Source organism: Centropristis striata, chromosome 21, assembly GCF_030273125.1.
Source record: "Centropristis striata isolate RG_2023a ecotype Rhode Island chromosome 21, C.striata_1.0, whole genome shotgun sequence".
Lineage (NCBI taxonomy): Eukaryota > Metazoa > Chordata > Actinopteri > Perciformes > Serranidae > Centropristis > Centropristis striata.
In genome coordinates this window covers 24,785,298-24,807,888 of record NC_081537.1, presented here as the reverse complement: position 1 = coordinate 24,807,888, position 22,591 = coordinate 24,785,298, and the positions used below count along the sequence as shown (strand labels likewise).

Genomic DNA, 22,591 nt, shown 5'->3' with positions numbered 1-22,591 from the left:
TGGTACTTCATATTTATTTTAAAAATGATAGTTTTTATTTTTTATTTTAATAAAATGAGACTTCGGATACAGGGTTTTTACTTAACAGAGTAATTTTAATTATGATTATTATTATTATTATTATTATTATTATTATTATTAATTAAGTAATTTGCTTGACATTTTCCTTCTATTGCTGGTGTTTTGCCTTCTTCAGGTGGAATATGTCGCCCCCTTGTGGCCGCTCGGTGTAACTGCCGGCAGCCGTTGAGTCTGTTTCTGTGTTTACGGGAAGTTAAAGAGTCACATTTACACCAGTAGAACAAGAAAAGAAGCAAAAATGAGCGCTGTGTTTGCTCTTTCGTGTTTTGGTTTTATCTCCTTGTTCCAGGAGTACGGAGCCGCTACAGATGAACAGCGCGTCACCAACTGAAAGTGAAACCAAAAGTAAAGGTGAAGCAGTTAGCCGTTAGCAGTTAGCAGGTAGCAGGTAGCTGACCGTGGACTGAGGGGGAAACACAAGGTAAGTCATCCAAAAACAACCACCATAACATCAGTTTAATGTAGATATTAAGACGTGACAGGCTGGTTTAGTTACATGTTAAACAGCAGAAATGACAGAAGCGAGCCTAAACTGTTAATACGAGGCGTAACTGAAGTTAGTAGCTAACTCTAGATAGCTGCAGCAACGACAAAAGACGTGAATTAATATAATATAATAAAAGGAATGAAGGTTCGTTAAATGACCGTTATAGATAATAATGTTACAGGGAGTAGTGATGTTATTATTAGTCCATGTTTGCTGTGGAAAACGCTACTTTTTACAGTATTAATATTTCCACACCAGACTACTAAGAGAAAAGTCTTAAAATAAGGGAATGTGTTTGTGTTGTGCTAGACACTGTGGATTTAGTACACTTTTAAATGACTTATACTTGTCTATTTATACTGCTATATACTTCGGCTTCATTACATTTGAGACTGAAATATGCTACAATACTCAAGAAACTAAACTTGATTAACTACTTTCCCCCACCAAGGCTGCACCAGACTACTAACAGAAAAGTCTTAAAATAAGGGAATGTGTTTGTGTTGTGCTAGACACTGTGGATTTAGTACACTTTTAAATTATATATATATATATATATATATATATATATATATATATATATATATATATATATATCCCTTTTTATGCTTCTTTATACTTCTACTTGATTACATTTCAATGGGAAATATTGTACTCAAGTACAGTACTCGAGTAAAAGTACTTAGTTAACTACTTTCACCATCAATAGACTGTACCAGACTACTAAGAGAAAAGTCATGAAATAAGATAACATGTTTGTGTTGTGTTGGCACTGTGGATTAAGTACACTAAATTCAATGACTTGAACTTGGTTATTTATACTGCTTTACACTTCTACTCCATTACATTTCAGATGGAAATACTGTACATAATAACACTACTTGTGTAAATGCACTTCATTAACTACTTTCCCCCACCAGTAGGCTGCACCAGACTACTAACAGAAAAGTCTTAAAATAAAGGAATGTGTTTGTGTTGTGCTACACACTGTGGATTTAGTACACTTTTAAATTATATATGTATTCCCCTTTATGCTTCTTTGTACTTCTACTTGATTACATTTCAATGGGAAATATTGTACTCAAGTACAGTACTCGAGTAAAAGTACTTAGTTAACTACTTTCACCACCAGTAGACTGTACCAGACTACTAAGAGAAAAGTCATGAAATAAGATAACGTGTTTGTGTTGTGTTGGCACTGTGGATTAAGTACACTCAATTCAATGACTTGAACTTGGTTATGTATACTGCTTTACACTTCTACTCCATTACATTTCAGATGGAAATGCTGTACATAATAACACTACTTGTGTAAATGCACTTCATTAACTACTTTCCCCCACCAGTAGGCTGCACCAGACTACTAACAGAAAAGTCTTAAAATAAGGGAATGTGTTTGTGTTGTGCTAGACACTGTGGATTTAGTACACTTTTAAATGACTTATACTTGTCTATTTATACTGCTATATACTTCGGCTTCATTACATTTGAGACTGAAATATGCTACAATACTCAAGAAACTAAACTTAATTAACTACTTTCCCCCACCAGTAGGCTGCACCAGACTACTAACAGAAAAGTCTTAAAATAAGGGAATGTGTTTGTGTTGTGCTACACACTGTGGATTTAGTACACTTTTAAACTATATATGTATTCCCTTTTATGCTTCTTTATACTTCTACTTGATTACATTTCAATGGGAAATATTGTAGTCAAGTACAGTACTCGAGTAAAAGTACTTAGTTAACTACTTTCACCACCAGTAGACTGTACCAGACTACTAAGAGAAAAGTCATGAAATAAGACAAGGTGTTTGTGTTGTGTTGGCACTGTGGATTAAGTACACTCAATTCAATGACTTGAACTTGGTTATTTATACTGCTTTACACTTCTACTCCATTACATTTCAGATGGAAATACTGTACATAATCAAGGTCAAGGTCAAGGTCACATTTATTTATAGAGCACTTTATATACAACCAAGGTTGACCAAAGTGCTTTACATAACTGAAATCACAACAAAAAATCCAATGCAATGCAAGATACATAATTGAATAACAATAAACTCACAAAATAAAAATAAAAGACAATTTAATCTAATAATATATGAGATGAGATGTACAATACAGCACACAGAAACAACTTTCTTCTCACGCAGGTTCAAAAGCCTGGGAGAAAAAATGAGTCTTAAGAGAAGATTTAAAATTGTCCAATGTCTTTGACGACCGGATATGCAGCGGTAAACTGTTCCACAGCTTCGGGGCAGCCACTGCAAAAGAGCGATCGCCTTTTGTTTTCAGCCTGCATTTAGGCACATCCAGGTAGGACTCATTTGCAGACGTCAGAGCTCTGGTCGGTCTGTGAACCTGTATCAGTTCGGTCAAATATGCTAATAATAACATCTTGTGTAAATGTACTTCATTAACTACTTTCCCCCACCAGTAGGCTGCACCAGACTACTAACAGAAAAGTCTTAAAATAAGGGAATGTGTTTGTGTTGTGCTAGACACTGTGGATTTAGTACACTTTTGAATGACTTATACTTGTCTTTTTATACTGCTTTATACTTCGGCTTCGTTACATTTGAGACTGAAATATGCTACTCAGGTACAATACTCAAGAAACTAAACTAAGTTAATTACTTTTCACCATCAGTAGACTGTACGAGACTACTAAGACAAAAGTCATAAAGAGATACTAAGAGAAAAGTCTTGAAATAAGGGAATGTGTTTGTGTTGTGCTAGACACTGTGGATTTAGTACACTTTTGAATTATTTATACTTGTTTGTTAATGTTGCTTTATACTTCTTGTTCACCACATTTCAGAGGGAAATTTTGTATTCAAGTATACTACTTGAGTAAATGTACTTTCACTATCAGCAGATTGTACCAGACTACTAAGAGAAAAGTCAGAAATTAATATGTTTTTGTTGGGGTTAATGCTTTTTGTTATTCTCCTTTCACGAACGTCAAATATAATTGAACAAAAAAAGTATAAAAATAAATAAAAAATAATATATAAATATGTGCATTTAAATAAATAACATAAGAATAATATATTTTAAAAAATAGATTAAAATAAACTACAACTTACTGAAACTCCGAAATATAGTATATTCAATATTTAGGTAAACTATTGATGGATAGATTTATAAATGAGAGAAAATGATAGCATCATTGTGAAGAAAAATGCGGAACAATATTTGTTTTATCCTGATTGTCTTGTTTTTAGAATTGTTGTAATTGAAAATAAAATTCCAGCCCTAAAATTGAGTGCTTAAAGAAATGTTTTTTCACCCCTGGCTTCACTATTAGTAAATTATTTAACAGACAAATTTGTCATTCTAGGATCAGATTCATCTTTGCAGTCCGACCGTCCACCAAAGGAAAATGAACGAAGCGGTGTCATGTGGATGTTTTATCCTTCTCTTCGACGCGGTGCTGAGTTCGGCTCTGTGGGCCGGTCTGGTGCTGCTGAACTGCTCCAGCTGTTGTGGGGGGCTGGCAGGTGTTTGGGCCTTTGGGGCAGTAAAGTGGGTCGTCCTCCACGTCTTCACCTCCGTCCTGACCGACGGGAAGCCCCCCGCGGTGCTCCGCCAGCTGGTGCCGCTGCTCTGTCTTCTCTCTCCTGTGATGGAGAGTGGACGGGTCCTCAGAGCTCCGCCCTCAGAGCCGTACCCAGGACCGTCTGCTGACCTCAGCACGCTGCTCCTCGGCCCCATGGCCTCGCTGCTGGCCTGCGCCGTTTGGGAAAAAGGCTTGTTTGGTAATTCAAAGGCGAGAAAGGAAAACACTAAACTGGATGCAAAGCGGCTGCTATTGAGGGTGCTGAAGTACTTTAAACCAGACACCTTCTATCTGATCGCAGCGTTCGGTTTTCTCATCTTAGGAGTCTTCTGTAAGTATGAAATATCCTGACTCGACTGTATATTCCATATGGTACATGTACATATATGCAATATTCACGTACCCCCCTGAACTCCACATGTTACTTAATTTTTTAGTGCAATATATAAGGCCTGCAGCTCTGTGGAAGCAGCGCAATCATGGCTAGAAGTAGGAAGGACTTAAAATGTATTTTAACATAATTATTAGGGGTGTGCATTGGCACTGCCCTCACAATTCGATTCGATTACGATTCACCAGGTAACGATTCGATTCAATTCGGTTCTACGACATTGCGATGCATCACAATTATACTGCACACAACAAGGCACAATTATTCGTCAGTCATGAGGCAATACAAGCAGTCAGATAGGCCTAATAACAATAGATTTTATTGGCTGCTATGTGTGTATCATCCACTCTGCTCTGTCACCAGTTTGGAGTTTAACACAGTTTTAAACTGGAGTTGTAGTTGGGAGTTGGAGTTTAAAACCGTGTTAAACTCCAAACTAGCGACAGAGCAATTGCCCCCACCAGGCTTGGAATTTCGTCATTTTAGGGGCAAGGACATTTGGCCTTCCTGTTCACACTTATTTTAAGGGCACAAAAGCCACATGACAGGGCATAAAGGCTGTTTGGTTAAATTACGCTGATTTTACCTTTCAGATTAATACCTTAACATTCTCATTCACCAAGAAACATTATATTAAAATTACATATGTTAAATATATTAGAAAGGACCTTTTTGGAAAATGACAAATGAACCTGTTTTGAAAAGACGGCAAATGCATATATTTTGAAAAGATGGCAAAATGAATCTCCTGCCTGAGTTCATCTAAGAGTAAGGAAAGAGAAATGCCTCCTCCTGCCATAAAAAAGGAACCTGCTGAGGTGAAATTTCGACCCCTTGTCCCTGAGCTAGGGAAGACGTTAGCGCTATCCCAACTAGCTAGCTATCACTAGTTTTCATGAAGCAAAAACGTAACGTTAACGAGTCGACTTTAAATAGGCAAATACAATGGTAATTACCTATCAATAGTACTTTCTATAAAAACGTAAATGTTACGTTCTGTCAAATACTACCACATACTTCAGTCACAACATATCAAAACAGCTTGTCCCGCTAGCTTACCTGTGCTGCATCAACACATGGCTCATTTGAATATTCAAATTAGCCATGTGTTGATGCGCACATCTGGAAGGACAGGGAGTGGGTCGGGTTAGTTGTGTTTACTGGAACTTTGACAGGGACGCAAAGGCCACCTTGGCCGTAAATTGAACATTTTTTCACAGGGCATCAAGGCCAGAGTGTGAAATTCCCACCCTGTCCCCCACAACTTTCCACTGGAGGACAGGAAATAAACATAATCGATTATGGCACTTTGCCGCATCAATGCTGAATCGTGCATGCCCCGCATTGCGATGCATCGCCGAATCGATTATTGTTGACACCACTAATAATTATAATGACATAAATCATAAAAAACTTGAACTTTTTTGATTATTATTTTTTGCCCAACACATAATACATATATTCAGCTTTTTGTGTTTTGACAACCTCTCTCCTCTATGCTCTGTGTAAACAGCCTCTCCTGTCCTCTCCTCTCTGCTCTGTGTAAACAGCAGAATCAGTCATGTCTTCACAGTGTCTCAGAATTTAATGTTTTTAACAGGATCTGATTACTGGGAGCTGTTTGGGTTTTTTTAAACCAAATTTTAAATTACACATGTAGAACAAACACTTTTTTTAAGCTTAGATTTATCTCTCCATTTCACATCTATCTTTACCCCTCTATTTTTCAGTTCACATGCATTTACGTTGCCTTCATTTGAATTGTGGTTTTGTTATTTCCACACCTTTTATTCCTGCGTGTAAAAGTCATTGAATAAAGTGTTGTATAATTCGGTTTATTTTAAAGAGGCCTTTCACACCCGTCAATGCTTGGTTTGGTTTAGTGGGTTAAACACAATTTACTATTAAAATAATGTATTCTATCTATTTCTTTATGTAAACAAACCTTGTGAAAAGACCAAAATGATTTACCCTCTTCGTAGCACTGAGCCCCAAGACAGTTGGTTCTTACTGATTATAATCTTTAAAGAATGAGTCACAAATGTCAAGTTAACAATTTCTAAAACAGCAGATTATTGCAGTTACTCAAAAGGTGCATTTGTTTAGAGATTTCTTCAGTACATTTTTTTTATAGAAATAAGAACTGAAATCACTGAACCATTGTGTATATAATATCCTGTTTGCCTTAACTGTGTCATTTATTTGTCCTGACAGGTGACACATACATCCCGTTGTATCAGGGGAAGGTGATCGACATGATGAGAGGTCCTCTACTTCAGACCAGCTTCTTTTCTGCCATCGGACAGCTGGCTCTTTTCTCTCTCGGGAGGTACTGAAATAAAACTGTTTGTGTATATTCTCAGACAGCAATATCATTAGTTATCACCTGTCTGATAGGGCTGCTCAATGAATTGAACTTTAATTGTGATCACTATTTTGGCCGTCACAATTAAATTAACCCGGTCGTCGGCGATATTTCCATTTTATAATGCGTCTCTCTTGCATATCTAACCAAGCACTTTCTACACCAGTAGTCCACCAACCACCAGGGCGCGGACGCATAGTTAAGGTTTCATGTAAAGAAATAACGTGCGATCGCTAAGCAGGATGTGATGTAGTACTCTGCACGACAACAACACGCCATTTGTAAAAGCTGGTGAAGCAGTGTTGCCAACTTAGCGACTTTGTTGCTAAATTTAGCGACTTTTCAGACCCCGTTAGTGACTATTTTTTTTAAAAAGCGACTGGCGACAAATCCAGCGACTTTTTCTGGTGTTATTGAAGAGTAAGAATGAGTGGAAGCCGCCCAGTCCTCCTGCAGCAGTCTCTCCCAGCTGCAGAGCCAGAGGGGATGTTAACCCCTTAGCGTCCAGTCTATGTATGTGCTGCTGCTGCAGGAGGTGTTCACTTACTCACTCACTCCGTTTGTTTACAACAAGCACCGGACACTCTGTGCACACACTAAAAACTATTCCTATTGTTTGTTTAAAAGTAGTGCAATAAAAATACAGATGTTTTCCCTAACACGATGAATAATCGTGATTAATAATCATGATTACAATATTGATCAAAATAGTCGTGATTATCATTTTGGCCATAATCGTGCAGCCCTACTGTCTGATTTATTTATTCATTTTTAATGTCTCCATTGTAACAGCGCCCTGTTCTCTGGCATGAGAGGAGGCATCTTTATGTGCACGCTGGCCAGACTGAACAAGAGGCTGAAGCACCTGCTGTTCCACAGCCTCCTGCAGCAGGAGGTGACCTTCTTCGACGAGAACAACCCGGGTGAGAACACACAACATGGTTCACAGAGTGAAGAAACCTGTTACTGTGGACACAGGACACTTCCTCTGCATAGAGTTTATCACACGTTTGCAACCAGTTGTTCTTGGAAGTTGTGGTGGACAGAGCAAAGTAGGCAAAGTTCTCATTTGCATCTCCTGCGTTACACACAAACTATCATTCAAACACACCAGAGCCCTGTACTACGGAGCGAGTTCAGCATACCAGGATATCTTCTCGTCACGGATCAGTGGTGGTCATCAACTTCCTCAACCGAGGCTTTCCTCTTCAGGCTCTGTGTGTTCACATAAAGGGGGCGTTGGAGCATCATTTGACTCCACTACCGGAAAAAAAAAAAATCGATTTCCGCCCACTTCTATGAAGAATATTAATTATTATTACAGTTAAAAGCAATACGGTTGCTCTAAATAAGGCGCGCGATTAATTTTGGCATAAAATAACAAGTGAAAATTCATGAATTACTATATTTATTTCACCACACCATGTGCTCTCAGTGACTACTGTTGGTTTCTAACCTGACAGGTACACACACTGAAAACTGACTTTTAAATATTATAATCATGAAGTGGATTTAGATCTGAGACTGTCCTATAATTAAGGATACACAAATATATTTGAAAAAATAAGCACAAGAAGAAGGATATTTACAGAGTTCTTGGCTGTTTTCTCTCTCTCCCCCCTCAGGTCGGCTCTCGTCCCGCCTGCACTCTGACGTGGACCGGATGGGTCGCACCGTGGCTCTGAACGCCAACGCGCTGGTCCGCAGCACGGTGAAGACCTGCCTGATGCTCAGAGTGATGCTGGGTCTGTCCTGGGAGCTCACCCTGCTCACCTGCATCGAGATGCCGCTGCTCGCCATCGTGCAGAACAAATACATCAGCTGGTCCAAGGTCAGTGAGAGGAGACGGTTTAGTTTGTTTGGGTACAGAAGTATTCCCAGTTTCAGAGTCACAGACTATTTTATCAGAGCATCAGTTTATCTAAAGGTGTTCAGAATGTCCTCAGTAATCAGGTCAAGCTGCTGTTGGTTTCTGTGGCTTTTGCAGAGTTTCAGTCAGGCTTTAAAAATCTTTTATATTGTGCTTTCAGTCACCAGTTGTAGTGTTCATTTTGGTTTTTAATTCAGTCTTAGTTCTGTTTCTAATGCCCTTGTTAGTTTTGATCTTATTAAGTCATCCTAAATACAAATTTTGTCAAGTTTTCCTTGACTAAAAGTTAGGAAACTGTTGACTTTTTAGTCATTAGACAGTCCAGCCAGGTCTCGACTCGTAGGCTAAATAAAGCTTAAAAGCAGCCTGACGTTTTGTTAATCCACCTCAGTTTATTTGTGGTGAAACTTAAAGTGTTTCTTTAGGTGTTCTTATCTATTTTGTGGCCACATTGCTTCCCTTATGATAAAGCAGCGTTGTTTATTTTTTTGTTATTTTTTTAGTTTTAGTACTTATTTCTTAGAACTTACTTCAGAACAGAGTTTTCTCTAAAGTTTTCAGACTACATTTTAGACCCTTGTGCAAAAAAATGTGTATTTCCTCTGTTGTCCTCCACTGTAAACCAAACAAGATGATAACAACAGCAATAAAGGACTTGTAATCAAGAGGAAAAGGCAGCAGACAGGATGGATTTAGTTACAGACTGAGAGGAGGAAGAAGAGGAGAGAGTAACTGTATGAAAAACAAAATGAGAAACAGAACATTTATTGCCTTCAGCTGAAAACAATTAGACAGAAACAGGATCTCAGTGGTTGGATGATTTTACATTACATTACATTACATGTCATTTAGCAGACGCTTTTGTCCAAAGCGACTTACAATAAGTGCATTCAACCTGATGGTACTAGACATAGACCATAGGAATCAAGTAAGTACATAACTTTAAGAGCTAACTGTCATCGCTAAAGGAGTGCTATATGTTAAAGAAGAAAAGAAGAGAAAAGAATAAGAGCTTTTTTTTTTTTTTTTTCTTTTTTTTTAATATATCTGTTAGGTGACCATGACTTAACCGAGGTATTGTTGGAAGAGATAGGTCTTCTTTGAGGCGAGTTGACCCATGCAGGGTGGGAGTCGCCAGCTGTTTGGCTGATGCAGAGCGTAGAGGACGGGCAGGGGTGTAGAGTTTGACAAGGTCCATTTTATTTCTCCAAAGCATGAAACTAGAATGATGCACTGATGAGATGTGTGGAACTGTATAACAGTATGTGACCTGGAGAATAAGGCCCCGTTCACACGAGGACGCTCGCGGGTGAAAACGACAAAATATTTTATCGTAAGTGCCTTTCGTTTAGACGGTGACGGCGTTTTGGGGGCTTAAAGACGCAAAAATCTGAAACCACCTTCCAAAGTGGAAAAGCTAAATCCGCTCCGCCGTAGCGTGTCCGTCTACACTGCCAAGACGCAAAACGCTGCTCAGATCTGCTCACGTCACGTATGTGTTTACGTCACATACATGCTCCAGTACAGGAAAATAAACAAACGTGGGATTATTTCCATGCGTCGGACCTTCAAGCTGCTCTGGCAGCTCTAATAAACCTACAGGAGTCTTTCCACCAAATGTACAGGATATGTACAGATAGTATTACTGAACAGAGAAGGATCTGTAATTACCTCCATCACATTTTGGATGCAGCAATTCGATGGCTTTGGAGGAGACCTGGGAGATCTAGTGGATGGTGGATAACTTTGTGGAAGGAGAAGCTGATGAAAATGTGTGGCGTGAAAACTTCCACATGCCCAAAGATGCTCTTATCGCTTTAAGTGATGCCGCCTGGCTGCATAAAATCGAATTTCACACATTTTTGCGTCACCGTATGCACGCAGATTTCCTCCCGAAAATGCTCGTCTAAACGAGGAATAAAAAGTGAAGACGCGACGCCACTTTTGTGTCTTCTGTTCAGACCGTCCTCGTGTGAACGGGGCCTAAAATCTGAGGAGATGATGTGCTTTAAAGAATGTCTTGTCTTTGTCCAACAGGAGCTGAAGGATCAGATCCAGGACTGCCACGCTCAGAACAAAGACCTGGTGACGCAGACCATCAGTAAGATCTCCACGGTGCGCAGCTTCAGAGCAGAGAAGGACGAGCTGAGGAGGTACGGAGAGGCTCTGGAGCACATGTGCTCCGTGAAGACGCGCCAGGGGATCTACAGCTCCTTCTTCTGCTTGATACGCAGGGTGAGTTATGAGTTGAATCTTTATCATTGTGATCGTTAGTTTAAAAATTATGAGAAATGTTTCATTTAAAATCCTAACTGCATCATAATTTTGACTTTTTATCCATTAATTGACTGAAAACTACCAGGATTAGTCTTCCACTCAAATGTTCAGCTTTGATAATGTTAAAAATACTAGAGATTGTGAATCAGCGTATCGGCTCCACTATAAGGTTTTATCCCGATGCTTGAATCACGATTCGATATTATTGTGATTTTAAGCATTGTGCGATATGCTGAGTATTGATACATTTAATATAATATATTGAGTTTTCATTTTGTGTCCACAAAATTAAATTCAATCAAGAATTGTTTTGTCCAGTCAGAGAAAATTCTCAGTGTATTCATCTCACTTCAGTCATTTTATTTCTCCACAATGAGAGTCAAACCCACAGACTGAGCAACAAAGTATTCAGTCAAACTGACCTGAACTGATATCAAACATGTATGGACGACAACAACTGATTTTTTGGGAATCAACCCTAAAAAAAGCCGAACTTTGCTGCGTCACTTTGACAACTTCCCAACACAATGTGCTGACACACATGGTCCTATAGATTCCTTATTATCCTTCCATCTTCTAGTTTCATATGATACCGGGATCTCCAGGATATTCCCAAAAGTGAGCCGGCTACGGACTCCGAAAAAAAAAATCAATATTTGACGAAAAATACTGCCACTAAATATGGATACTTGGCGGCCATGAGTCGATATAATATCACCACGCAAAATATTGCGATACTATGCTGTATTGATTTCTTCCCCCACCTCTATTAACCCATTTAAGCCAGGAAAGCATTACCACATTTCTACCGTTAAAGCCGGGGACGCTCTTGCGTTATTCTACCATTAAAGCCAGGAGAGCGGATATGTCATTTTGTAGTATTTGTAGTTTTTTCCACCTATTTTCGGTCTCTTGGCCAATGAAATGCAGCAGAATGCATGTGGGAGTGTCGCAATGCAACATGGGACTTTTCCAGAAGTGAAATCATGGTGGAAGACGACTATAGCGGAGGGAGCTCAGATATAACAGGTTTAAGCTCTCAAATACTTTTTGAGTTTCATTTGTATCTGCTACAGAGGCTGGAAAATCTATTATTTAGTAGAAGCGTTGACACTTCTGTTGAATTTCCAGAAAAACTTCAGGTTTTAGGGGGTTATTTTAAAATCTCTCAGAGGTTTTACAGGCATTTTTTCCAGGCGTTTTAGGCCTAAATGGGTTAAAAAACTTTTCAGTTTGCCCCATGTTTTTTAGCAGCACATTCTCCTGTTGTTTGCTAAGTTGAACTACACTGACAGTAATTTCTCTCTGCTCCTGCAGCTGGTGACTCTGGGGATAAAGATCCTGATGCTGCTTCTGGCCCGTGATCTCATCTCGTCTGGTGACCTCAGCATCGGCAGCCTGGTCACCTTCTTCCTCTACCAGAAGCCCATGTCCAACAACCTGAGGGTGAGCTGAACTCCACAGATTTCACACTGCAGAAGCACAGGATTCGCCCTGTGAGATCAGGTTGGAATTCTGCCTTATTGTTGACGAAGATGATGTCGTTTTGTCTCAGGAGATCATGTACGTGTACGGAGAGACGCTGTCCACAGTCGGAGTCATCTCCAACGTGTTCAGTTACCTCGACAGAACACCAAAGTGTCAACCAGCAGGAGAGTTAGCGCCTGAGAAGCTGGAGGGACGAATCGTTTTCAAAGACGTCACCTTCACGTATCCGTCAGCTCCTGAGAATAAACCGGCTCTGAAGGTACAGCGTCTCTACAGCAGCATCACCTTCACATTAACCCATTGAGGCCTAAAACGCCTGTAAAATCTCTGGGCGATTTTTAAAATAAGCCCCTAAAACCTGAAGTTTTTCTGGAAATTCAACAGAAGTGTCAACGCTTCTACTAAACAATAGATTTTTCAGCCTCTGTAGCAGATAGAAATGAAATTCAAAAAGTATTTTAGAGCTTATACAAATACTACAAAACGACGTATCCGCTTTCCAGGCTTCAATGGGTTAAACAGGTCAAACATTAATGCAGATCATCTTCAATAACGTGTTCTGTTCAGTCGGTGTCTCTGGAGCTGAAGCCGGGGAAGGTGACGGCCCTGGTGGGTCCCTCCGGCAGCGGGAAGACGTCGTGTGTGAGTCTCCTGAAGAGGCTTTACGAGCCTCAGCAGGGTCAGATCCTGCTGGACGGAGAGCCGCTGCACCGATACCAGCACAAGTACCTCCACCAGAAGGTACGGAAGGAACAGATGGATTCAGTCAGGAAAGTTTATTTATCCTAGCACCTTTCTATGTCAAGCAATAACACACAGACACAATATAAGAGCAATAAATTAGATAAAAATACATAAAACACAGATTTTTCTGTGTGTTTATTCACAACAGGCTCTTTGTGATGTCAGTGTTATATTATTCACATCATTAAAACAAAACAAAAAACATGTTCCCATCAGTTATTGTTGACAGAAATGTTAACTTGCAACACGAACAAAAGTATGAGACATTAAACTCAAAAATATCAAAAAAGAAAGAAGTCAAATATTTCACTTACAAGGCTGCAGTTTATGATATCCTTAATTATAAATAATAAATCCATTTCAGTAATAACTCATGTTTAAAGTGAGAATTATGAAATGGTCCTCCTGCAACAACAAGTAGATTAAAATGCACCTGAGTGGCATTAAATGAAAAATTAAAACAACATAATGTTTGTATTTCTGCTGCTCCATTATGACATCATCTGCGCTGTATAAATTCTCATCCTGTCACAATATTTTTGTGTTTTTGTTAAAAAATGATGTGTTTAGATGGCGGTGGTTTCCCAGAATCCCGTGCTGTTTTCTGGCTCTCTGAGGTACAACATTACGTACGGCCTGAAGGACTGCAGCCTGGAGAAAGTGACAGAAGCTGCGAAGAAGGCAAACGCCCACGACTTCATCTCTCAGCTGGAGAAGCAGTACGACACAGGTACGGACGGGGAGATAGAGACAGGTTCAAAAGTAGTCTGTTTTTTTATTTTTATTTGGGTGACTCGTTTAGAGCCATTTTACCATAAATATATAAGGGGGCTTCCACAACCTAAAGTTTAGTCTGTTAAATCCCTGTTCCGGTTCATTTTGTCTCTTGTGAACGGCTATAATGAGTAGATCAAATACTTATTTAATCCTTCTGCAATTAATCCATACTTTTTTTACACACAAGTGAACACACCATGCATTACTGTGCCCGGGGAGCTGTTTAGGGGTGTTGGGTGCCTTGCTCAAGGGCACTTCAGTCCTTGGCCTGTCAGTCTGGGGATTTTTACCAGCGACCCTCCTGTTGCAAGCCTGATTCCTATCCTAATTTTTAAAAGGATAAATCTGTTAATGTAATTATCTTGATTTTCCAGAGAAAAAATATAATTTCAGATACTGCTCATCTGTTTGTGTGTAACATACCTCAGCTGCCACCAGAGGGCGCTCTCTCTCTCTCTCTCTCTCTCTCTCAGAAACACAGTGTCATTAACCTTTTTCCCCTGTAAAGTCTCAAAAAGGTTTGACAGTATGAGAAAAAAAGATACTGTCCCAGTCTGATATAGATATAGATTATATATATCTTATGCTTGAGACATTTTATGAATAAATGTTTCCTTGGCAGCTGCTGTAACAGACAGTGAAAATAAAGTATACAATTCACAAATCCTTAATGTAGAAATGATGACATGAAGTAACAAATAAACTTCATTTTGAGAAGCTAAAACCTGTACTTAATGATTCTCCATGCACTGACAGAAAATATGTTTAATATTAACTTTTAACAGACAATACTTCTGGAAGATTTAATGTGTCGGGAGGGAAGTCAACGGCATCAGGCTGGTTCCGGTGATCAGAGAAACTGTGATCGACTGACTGAAGGTTTTATCATCTGAATGATCTCTTGTGTTTCCCAGATGTGGGAGAATCTGGCGGTTCTCTTGCTGAAGGACTGAAGCAGTCCATCACCGTCATCAGAGCTCTGGTCCGAGAGCCGCAGGTCATCATCCTGGACGAGGCCACCAGCAAACTGGACGTGGAGACGCAGCACACTGTGAGTAGAAACATACGGTCATATAGAGCAGCGCTTCCCAAACTGTTTTAGACGCGCACCCCCTTCTATGTTCCAACCGGGTTAACGCACCCCCCAAAAAAAAATGCAATAAGCTTTTTTTAAAGCTATATTAAAGGTGACATGTTTAATCATGCTCAAATGACCAGAACACACATATAATAAAATAATCATGATCACAACAATCTGCTCTCACATTTGAATGAATCTGAAGCACAGGGCTACATGGTGGTGTAGTGGTTAGCGCGCTAGCCTCACAGCTAGAGGGTCGCCGGTTTGCCTCCCACCTGCGGCTCTTCTGTGTGGAGTTTGCATGTTCTCTCCGTGTCAGCGTGGGTTCTCACCGGGTACTCCGGCTTCCTCCCACAGTCCAAAAACATGCACTTAGGTTTAATTGGTGACCCGTAGGTGTGAATGAGAGTGTGATTGTCTGTCTGTCCAGGGTGCCTCTCGCCCAATGACAGCTGCGACCCGATTGCGGATAATCGGTTAATGGTTAATGAATGTCAATATAATGCAACAAAGTTATGCGCAAACTTCCACTTTTAAGAGCAAAGAGGATGATGACAGGAGCAGGATCAGAGGCAGAGAGCTGATAAGTTTGGGAAAATGTTATAATATTTTGAGCTGCATTGAACAAAAATTGCTGCAAGTTTAAATGACCGTGGAGGTTACACAACCCCGCCATCATAACACAGGTTGGAAAAACAGAAAAAGATAACTTCTTCTACGCTTCATTTTAAGATGAAGTGCATTTTGAATAGCCTGTATCTATTAATTAATTAATATTACAGTTTATTTACACGTCTTTATTGCGTGGGGGAAAAATGTAATTGTGTAATTATCAGACCACCATTATATTTTTCATCTCGCGCACCCCCTAGAGGCAGCCTGTGCACCCCCGGGGGTCCGCGCAGCACCCTTGAATCCCTGATATAGACATATTTTCCGACGTGCATGCCCCCCCCCGGGAGAAAATTTTGTCGATTTTTAAGTAAAAAGTATCAGTCTCTTCCACTTTGAGAGCTAAATGTGAGCAAACACCTCACATAACATTTATCACAGATGATACTATGATTCTATGATTCCACTCAGACATGGAGCAGCCAGCCAGTGGGGAAAAGTAGCTGACTAGATAGCCGGAGAATTTGTTTTTTCCATAAGAAACCCAAGTACTCCGCCACACAATACAGAGAGCAGACGAGAATTGTAAATGCACAACCATGTAGAGACAGAAATTAAGAGATAAGATAAATAACATAAGGGACCATTTAGTTTGTTAAATAAAAGGACAAGATAAAGACCTGTTCAACAGGAAAGGTAACCTTAAATGACTTCTGTTGTGATCTGGCACTATATAGAAAATAAAATAGCCTGATCATCAAGGGTTGTACCCCTGATATAATGGTAGGAGAAACATTGGTATTATTTTCCTTTCTCTTTTATCTACTTATTTACTTTATTGTTTATTCTGATTTTACAGTTATTAATTACTCACTGTACAACATTTTGCAGAAATGCTACCAGGATGAAGAACATGATATGTAAACAAATATACATTTCTAATAACTAAAGTCATAGTGGTATATTTATTAGATTAATAATTTATTTGAATAATAAATTAAATTTTGAATAATTTCATGTTTGTTTAGCATTTCTTAAACTTTTGTTGACATTAGAATTAAATTTTGAAGATTTTGAATAATTATTTGAGCGTGTCTCTATTTTTTAAATAATCAAACCAATTCAGTTAAAGTAACATGTAATAAACATTTATAGCGTAATGTGAACATTTAGTTTAAAACATGTACATAAATTTAGCGTTTTAATGAATTTACATGTATATTTAAAGTGATACTGCACACTTAAAGGTGTAACTGTAAAGTAAATATTTAACTGTACTTACAGCACTGGGGTTAATATAATATTGACATTTTAATATTGACACATCCTGACCTGATCAATGTGCACACACCTGTAGGACACTTTCCTTTTACACACATTAATCATTGTTAACAGATTCAATAATGTCAAAAACAGCCTGGAGACCCTGAAACTAAACTTTTTTATTTATTTACACCACAGTTACATGAACTGATGAGTAGAGGTGTGAATCAGTGTATCAGAGCCACGATACGATTTTATCCTGATTCTCAGTCTATTCATCTCACTTCAGTTTTTTTATTTCTCCACAATGAGAGTCAAACCCACGGACTGACCCACAAAGTATTCAGTCAAACTGAACTGAACTGATATCAAACATGTATGGACGACAACAACTGCAGCATTTTATCAAACTTTCACAAACAAGCTTCACTGCTTTCAGTGTTTCTAAATGAAACAGAAAAAAAGTCTAACTTTGTAGCGTTATTACAACTTCCCAACACAATATCCTGAGGCACCACATGTTTTCTTGTGAATTTTCCTTTTTTCTGGAAATGTTGACTTTTTCTTGTAATTTTGACTTTTTTTTCTGGTAATTCTATTTCTTTTTCTGGACATTTTCACCTTTTTCTGGAAATGTTGACTCTTTTTCTTGTAATTTTGACTTTTTTATGGTAATTTTTACTTTTTTTCTTGGAATTCTACTTATTTCTGAAGGCAGACTAACTGTTTTTCTTACAGTAAAACTAAAGATTTAATGTAAAAAAAAATTTTTTTTAAATCATTAAAGATAGGTAAAAAAACAAAAACAAAGCTTTAGCCTAACTTTGGGGCGTTATTTCGACAACTCAACATGGTGCCTATAGATTCCTTAGACCTTCTAGTTTCATATGATACCAGGATCTCCAGGATATTCCTAAAAGTGAGCCCGCTATGACCTCCAGAAATACTGTCTGCAGGCCAAAATATCCAGATACTATGCTGTATTGATTGTTTCTGATAAATCTGATAAGCTGCACTGTGGCCTGCAGTGTGGTAGGAAACGTACCTCACGCTCTGCAGATATACATCATCCATTTTTTTTAAATAAGTTTATTTTAGGCATTTTTAGTTATACAGAAATGAGCATACAAACATACAAGCTCAAAATATAGTCCCATATTAGTACCCTCCCTTTCTCCCTCCCATGGGACCAAGAGTAAAAAAAAAAATACCACAAGATCCAGTTAGATTGTATAAATTACCGGTATATGTTGATTGTAATTCAATGATTGTAAATATTGCTTTCTTTTATTGTTATTAGTTTTTCTTTTAAAATGAATAACAGAATTATAATAATTTATTGTAAATATTGCTTTCCTTATCTTGTTATCTTTTTTTCTGATGCTTGCTTTGGCAATATATACATTGTTACGTCATGCCAATAAAGCCAATTGAATTGAATTGAATTGAATTGAATTGAATTGAACTGAATTGAATTGAATTGGTATATCAATGGGCTAGTCAGACAGTTGACTAGAGAAAGAGCGCTTCGGTAACATGATCTGTTAAAGATTCAACTTCTTCACATATTCAATGAAGGGAGTCCACACTCTACTGAATGCTATGAGACTACAGAATGCTACTGCTCTCTTTTGTGTACTTGTGGTATGCATTTCCAAGGGTGTGACTCCAAATATAGCAGTGAGTTGATTGGGTTTGAGGGATGTGTTGCATAAAGCTGAAAGGCAGTCAAATATGGAGGACCAGAAATCAGCTAGGGAGGGACATGACCAGAACATGTGACCCAAGACACAGAGCTTCCACATCTGGGACATCATTCATTTTTTAAAATAACTCATAACATGAGATACATCAGATAGGACCCGCAGCTTTTAGTTTGAGATGAGGCACGAAGAGGCAGACACAATCTGAGCTGCAGAGAGATGATAAGAGGAGAATGTGAGCTGGTTCTGGGTTAAAGGTCTTTAATGAAGGCAACAACATTTAGCAGCATTATTATTATTACTATAACTACTATTAACAATATTTCTTAATTAATCAATCAATTCATTTATTATTGTTTATTTTATTTTAATTATTCACTGCCACTGTAACGTATTTGCACTACTAGTTTTTTACTTTGGTCTTTTATTGTTTGTATTTGTATTTTATACTATTTATTTAATTATTTTTATCTTTATTCTATTTCATTTTATCCTATTTTTATTACCTTAATCTGTCTTTACTCTGTACTTGTGCTGCTGCAACATCTGAAGTTCCCCCATGGGGATCGATAAAGGAATATCTTATCTTAATTTTAAAATATAATGTTTTCTTTTATTTATTTGTTTTATTTTTGTAGTATATTTTTCCTGTCTTTTGACATGTTGGGGGGGTTTATATGGGGGAAAAGCATCACCATTTTTTGCTGTCTTTGAAAACAATCCTTCACAATAAATACGTTTGAAAGTAGAGCAAGACTTTTAGAGCTCAGTGATGCGTTCACATGCTCCTCAGGTGGTCCCTTAACAGTTCTGATTGTTCCGACGCCCCCTGAATGCAACACAAACACCTGATTTCACTATGTCAACAAGAGACGATGAGTCGGTGTTTCTGTTCAGTCATGTAACAAGTTCTCTCTTTGCCAATGCTCCACCCTTCCTCCGAGCTTCAGGACAATATTTATTTCTCTGTACAAACTGAAAACAAAACATTCCTGGTAGAAGTGATGACAACAGATCAGTCACTCAAAAAAAACATTACATAACAGAACAAATTACATTACATTACATTACATTACATAACAGCACAAAGTTAAATCATTAAATGTAAAATGTTAAATATATTTTAAAGTCGTATATAATGTTATAATATAATAATTCAATGTTACTAATTATATTTAATTCATTAAATATTTAGCATGTAATAATAGTAATTCTGAACCAAAGGTTTTTTTGTAAGCATAGTTAATTTAGACCATAGACCTTTAAGAAGTTACAGATTCATATATAAGAACTCTCCAGAATTAGAACATATGGCAATATATAAAATAAAAATTAATAAATGTTAAAAAAAAAATAAAGAAATCCACATAAATAAAACAAACAATAGTAGGGAGGGGAGGGGGGAATAATCAGAAGAGGTGAAAACTCCACATGGTAAAAAAATAATTCAACAAATATATTTGTATTGGTGGCGAGTAAAACTGGATTTCTGACTTTTTGTCAATTTGTCTGACTGAGTGAGTGAAAAAACACTTTAATATTTAGTCTCAGTCAGTCCTCAAGGACCGAACACTGAAATGTGTCTCACAGTAAAAGTGTTTTCATCCTTATAAATTCTGTAAGTTGGTATTTCACTGTTGGGTGGCAGATGTTTGACAGCTTAATACGTTCTCTGGAATTAAAAAAAATACCCAAAAAGTGCTGTTTTCAGCCTTTTGAACAGAACGTGCTGGTTTTCTCAGTCTGATATCACTCTGAAACGTTCCAGGTGCTGCAGGAGGTTCTGGCTCGCGGTCGGACCGTCCTGGTGGTGGCTCATCAGCTGAACACGGTGGAGAAAGCCGACCACATCGTCTTCATGGAGAAGGGCGAGGTGGTGGAGGAGGGGACGCACCGCCAGCTGATGGACAGGAGAGGACGCTACCACCGCCTCAAGGAGGAACTCTTCTCCTGACTCCAGTAAATGTAGCTTCACTCTGACTCTAAACTGCCTGTTTCTGTCGTTGTCAGTAGAAAAAGTATCCAGTGAGTGAAGGTGTAAGGTCCGGAGGTTTAACCCTCTGAAATCTTCGGCTATTTTGTCTGTTAAAAAACCTGTTAAAAATCTTTACCATGACATGATGGTATCAGTCTTTTCAGTGTTACCTCACCTATATGTCCTGATAATTCATTTTTAACTTTGACTTACTTGATCAAAATGTTGAACCCAAAAGAAACAAAGGAAAACATAAAATCTGATCTTGAAAATTATGTTTCAAAACACAGAATTTTAAATATTGCAAATATGAATACAGGTTGCAAATATAACATATAACAGGTAAAATGAGGATAATATCTAGTTCAGTATTTTATACTAAATAAATTTGACAATATTGCCAGTTTTACTTGGCCGAATATCATCAGAAAAAAATCTGGTATGGAGTTTCAAGCCAGAACTTTAGAGGGAACACAATATAATAAATCTTTATTATCCACCATGGTGGAAATTTGCCTTCGGCTCACCATAAAGATACAGAATTTCATTAAAAACAAACAGCAGTTGAGAATGCAGTTAAAACATAGAATAAGGAAAGAAAAAGACAATTAAGAGCAGTTAAAAGTTAGTTCATCACTTATGTTGAGTTGAGGAGACGAGTGGTTTTGGGGATGAAAAATGTTTTAAAGGCTTCCTTAGCTAGTGGGACCCTGTAACGTCTCCTGGACTCCAGGAGCTTGAATGGGTTGGTTAAGGGCTGGGAACGATCTGCTGTAATTTTCCTGGCCTTCCTCATTGTCCTCTCTGTGTAAATTTCTGTTACTGTTTAGCAGTAACATGTGGTCTGAGTGATCAGCTCTGTGTCTGTGTGTTCTCAGCTGTCAGTAGCATAGACTTTATATAAATAATAGACGTAGTGGCCATGACGTCACCCGTTGGTTTGTGGCCCGTTGGAAGCATCAGCGTTACACTCGTCGCCATCTTGTTTCCAATACGGGGAGCAGACCATATTTGGACTGTGGAGGACAGAAATGTTTTTGCAGCCACACCTAGCATCCCCTGCAGCAATTTTCGTCAGTAGTGTCTCTACATGCGTCTTCAGTGACCACTTGTGATCCGATCCCACTTCCCCGCTCTTTATGTAGATTAACAAGTACATAATTTATGTTTGAGAAACACCAGATGTGTTGCTGTTTTTAAGCCTATATCGTCCGGTTGCGATACGAATCTTCCTTAGCCTACAAAATAAAGTTTGAGAAATGCAGCTGACAGATGTGCAGCTTCCAGTTCCTCATCGCCCTCTGAGCCACCATCCCATCCTCCCTCACTAACGTCCTCAGTGTCCTGGACATATCCTGTTCTGTCGTTTTTTAAATGAATGATTCATCTGCATGCATACATGCACAATATAAAACATATATATACAGTACTGTGCAAAAGCCTGTTTTAATAACGGACGCTTTTATTTTGAAAGGACGAAAAGAGACTTGATCCGGTCTATCCTTAAACTAACTCAGTGAGGTTAAACTGTAAAGGAAACGTCAAGGAGATCAATGTTTAATGTTTTAGCCCCCGAAGAGGCACGAGGTTAGTTTTCACAGTAATCAACATATTTAAATGTGTTTTGTGTTTAAATAAGTTTTGGATGAAATTAAAGCTAGTAATTCATTCATCATTAAAAAAATCACAGATCGGTCTGTCAGGGCGGCAGGTGAGTAGGCGGTCCCTTATGTGGACCAGAGTCACAGACCCGTTCTCACTACTGTCTGAATGTGGACACATGAACCATCTCCCAATGTGGTTTTTTGACATCCGATCTCAATGCGTCAGTGTTTTCAGCTGTATTTAGAGCTGTTCACGTGTGTTCGGACCACTCAGACCACATGTTACTGCTAAATGGAAACAGGGTC

The 22,591-nt window shown here is 38.4% G+C and overlaps 1 protein-coding gene across 2 annotated transcripts; it reads left to right on the top strand.

Moving 5' to 3' along the window:
* Positions 1-247: 247 nt before the first annotated feature.
* On the top strand, positions 248-22,584 carry tap2t (transporter associated with antigen processing, subunit type t, teleost specific). 2 transcript variants are annotated; one of them, XM_059324947.1, is made up of 12 exons: positions 248-502; positions 3,917-4,466; positions 6,741-6,855; positions 7,684-7,814; positions 8,517-8,722; positions 10,799-10,996; positions 12,356-12,484; positions 12,594-12,785; positions 13,094-13,267; positions 13,841-14,000; positions 14,962-15,098; positions 20,475-22,584. In XM_059324947.1, exons 2-12 carry the CDS (start codon positions 3,959-3,961, stop codon positions 20,658-20,660), a joined length of 2,136 nt encoding a protein of 711 aa, XP_059180930.1. In that variant the 5' UTR covers positions 248-502; positions 3,917-3,958; the 3' UTR covers positions 20,661-22,584. The 2 variants fall into 2 exon arrangements, with proteins under 2 accessions (XP_059180930.1, XP_059180929.1); XM_059324946.1 differs by lacking the exon at positions 248-502 and adding an exon at positions 2,766-2,889.
* Positions 22,585-22,591: the final 7 nt, after the last annotated feature.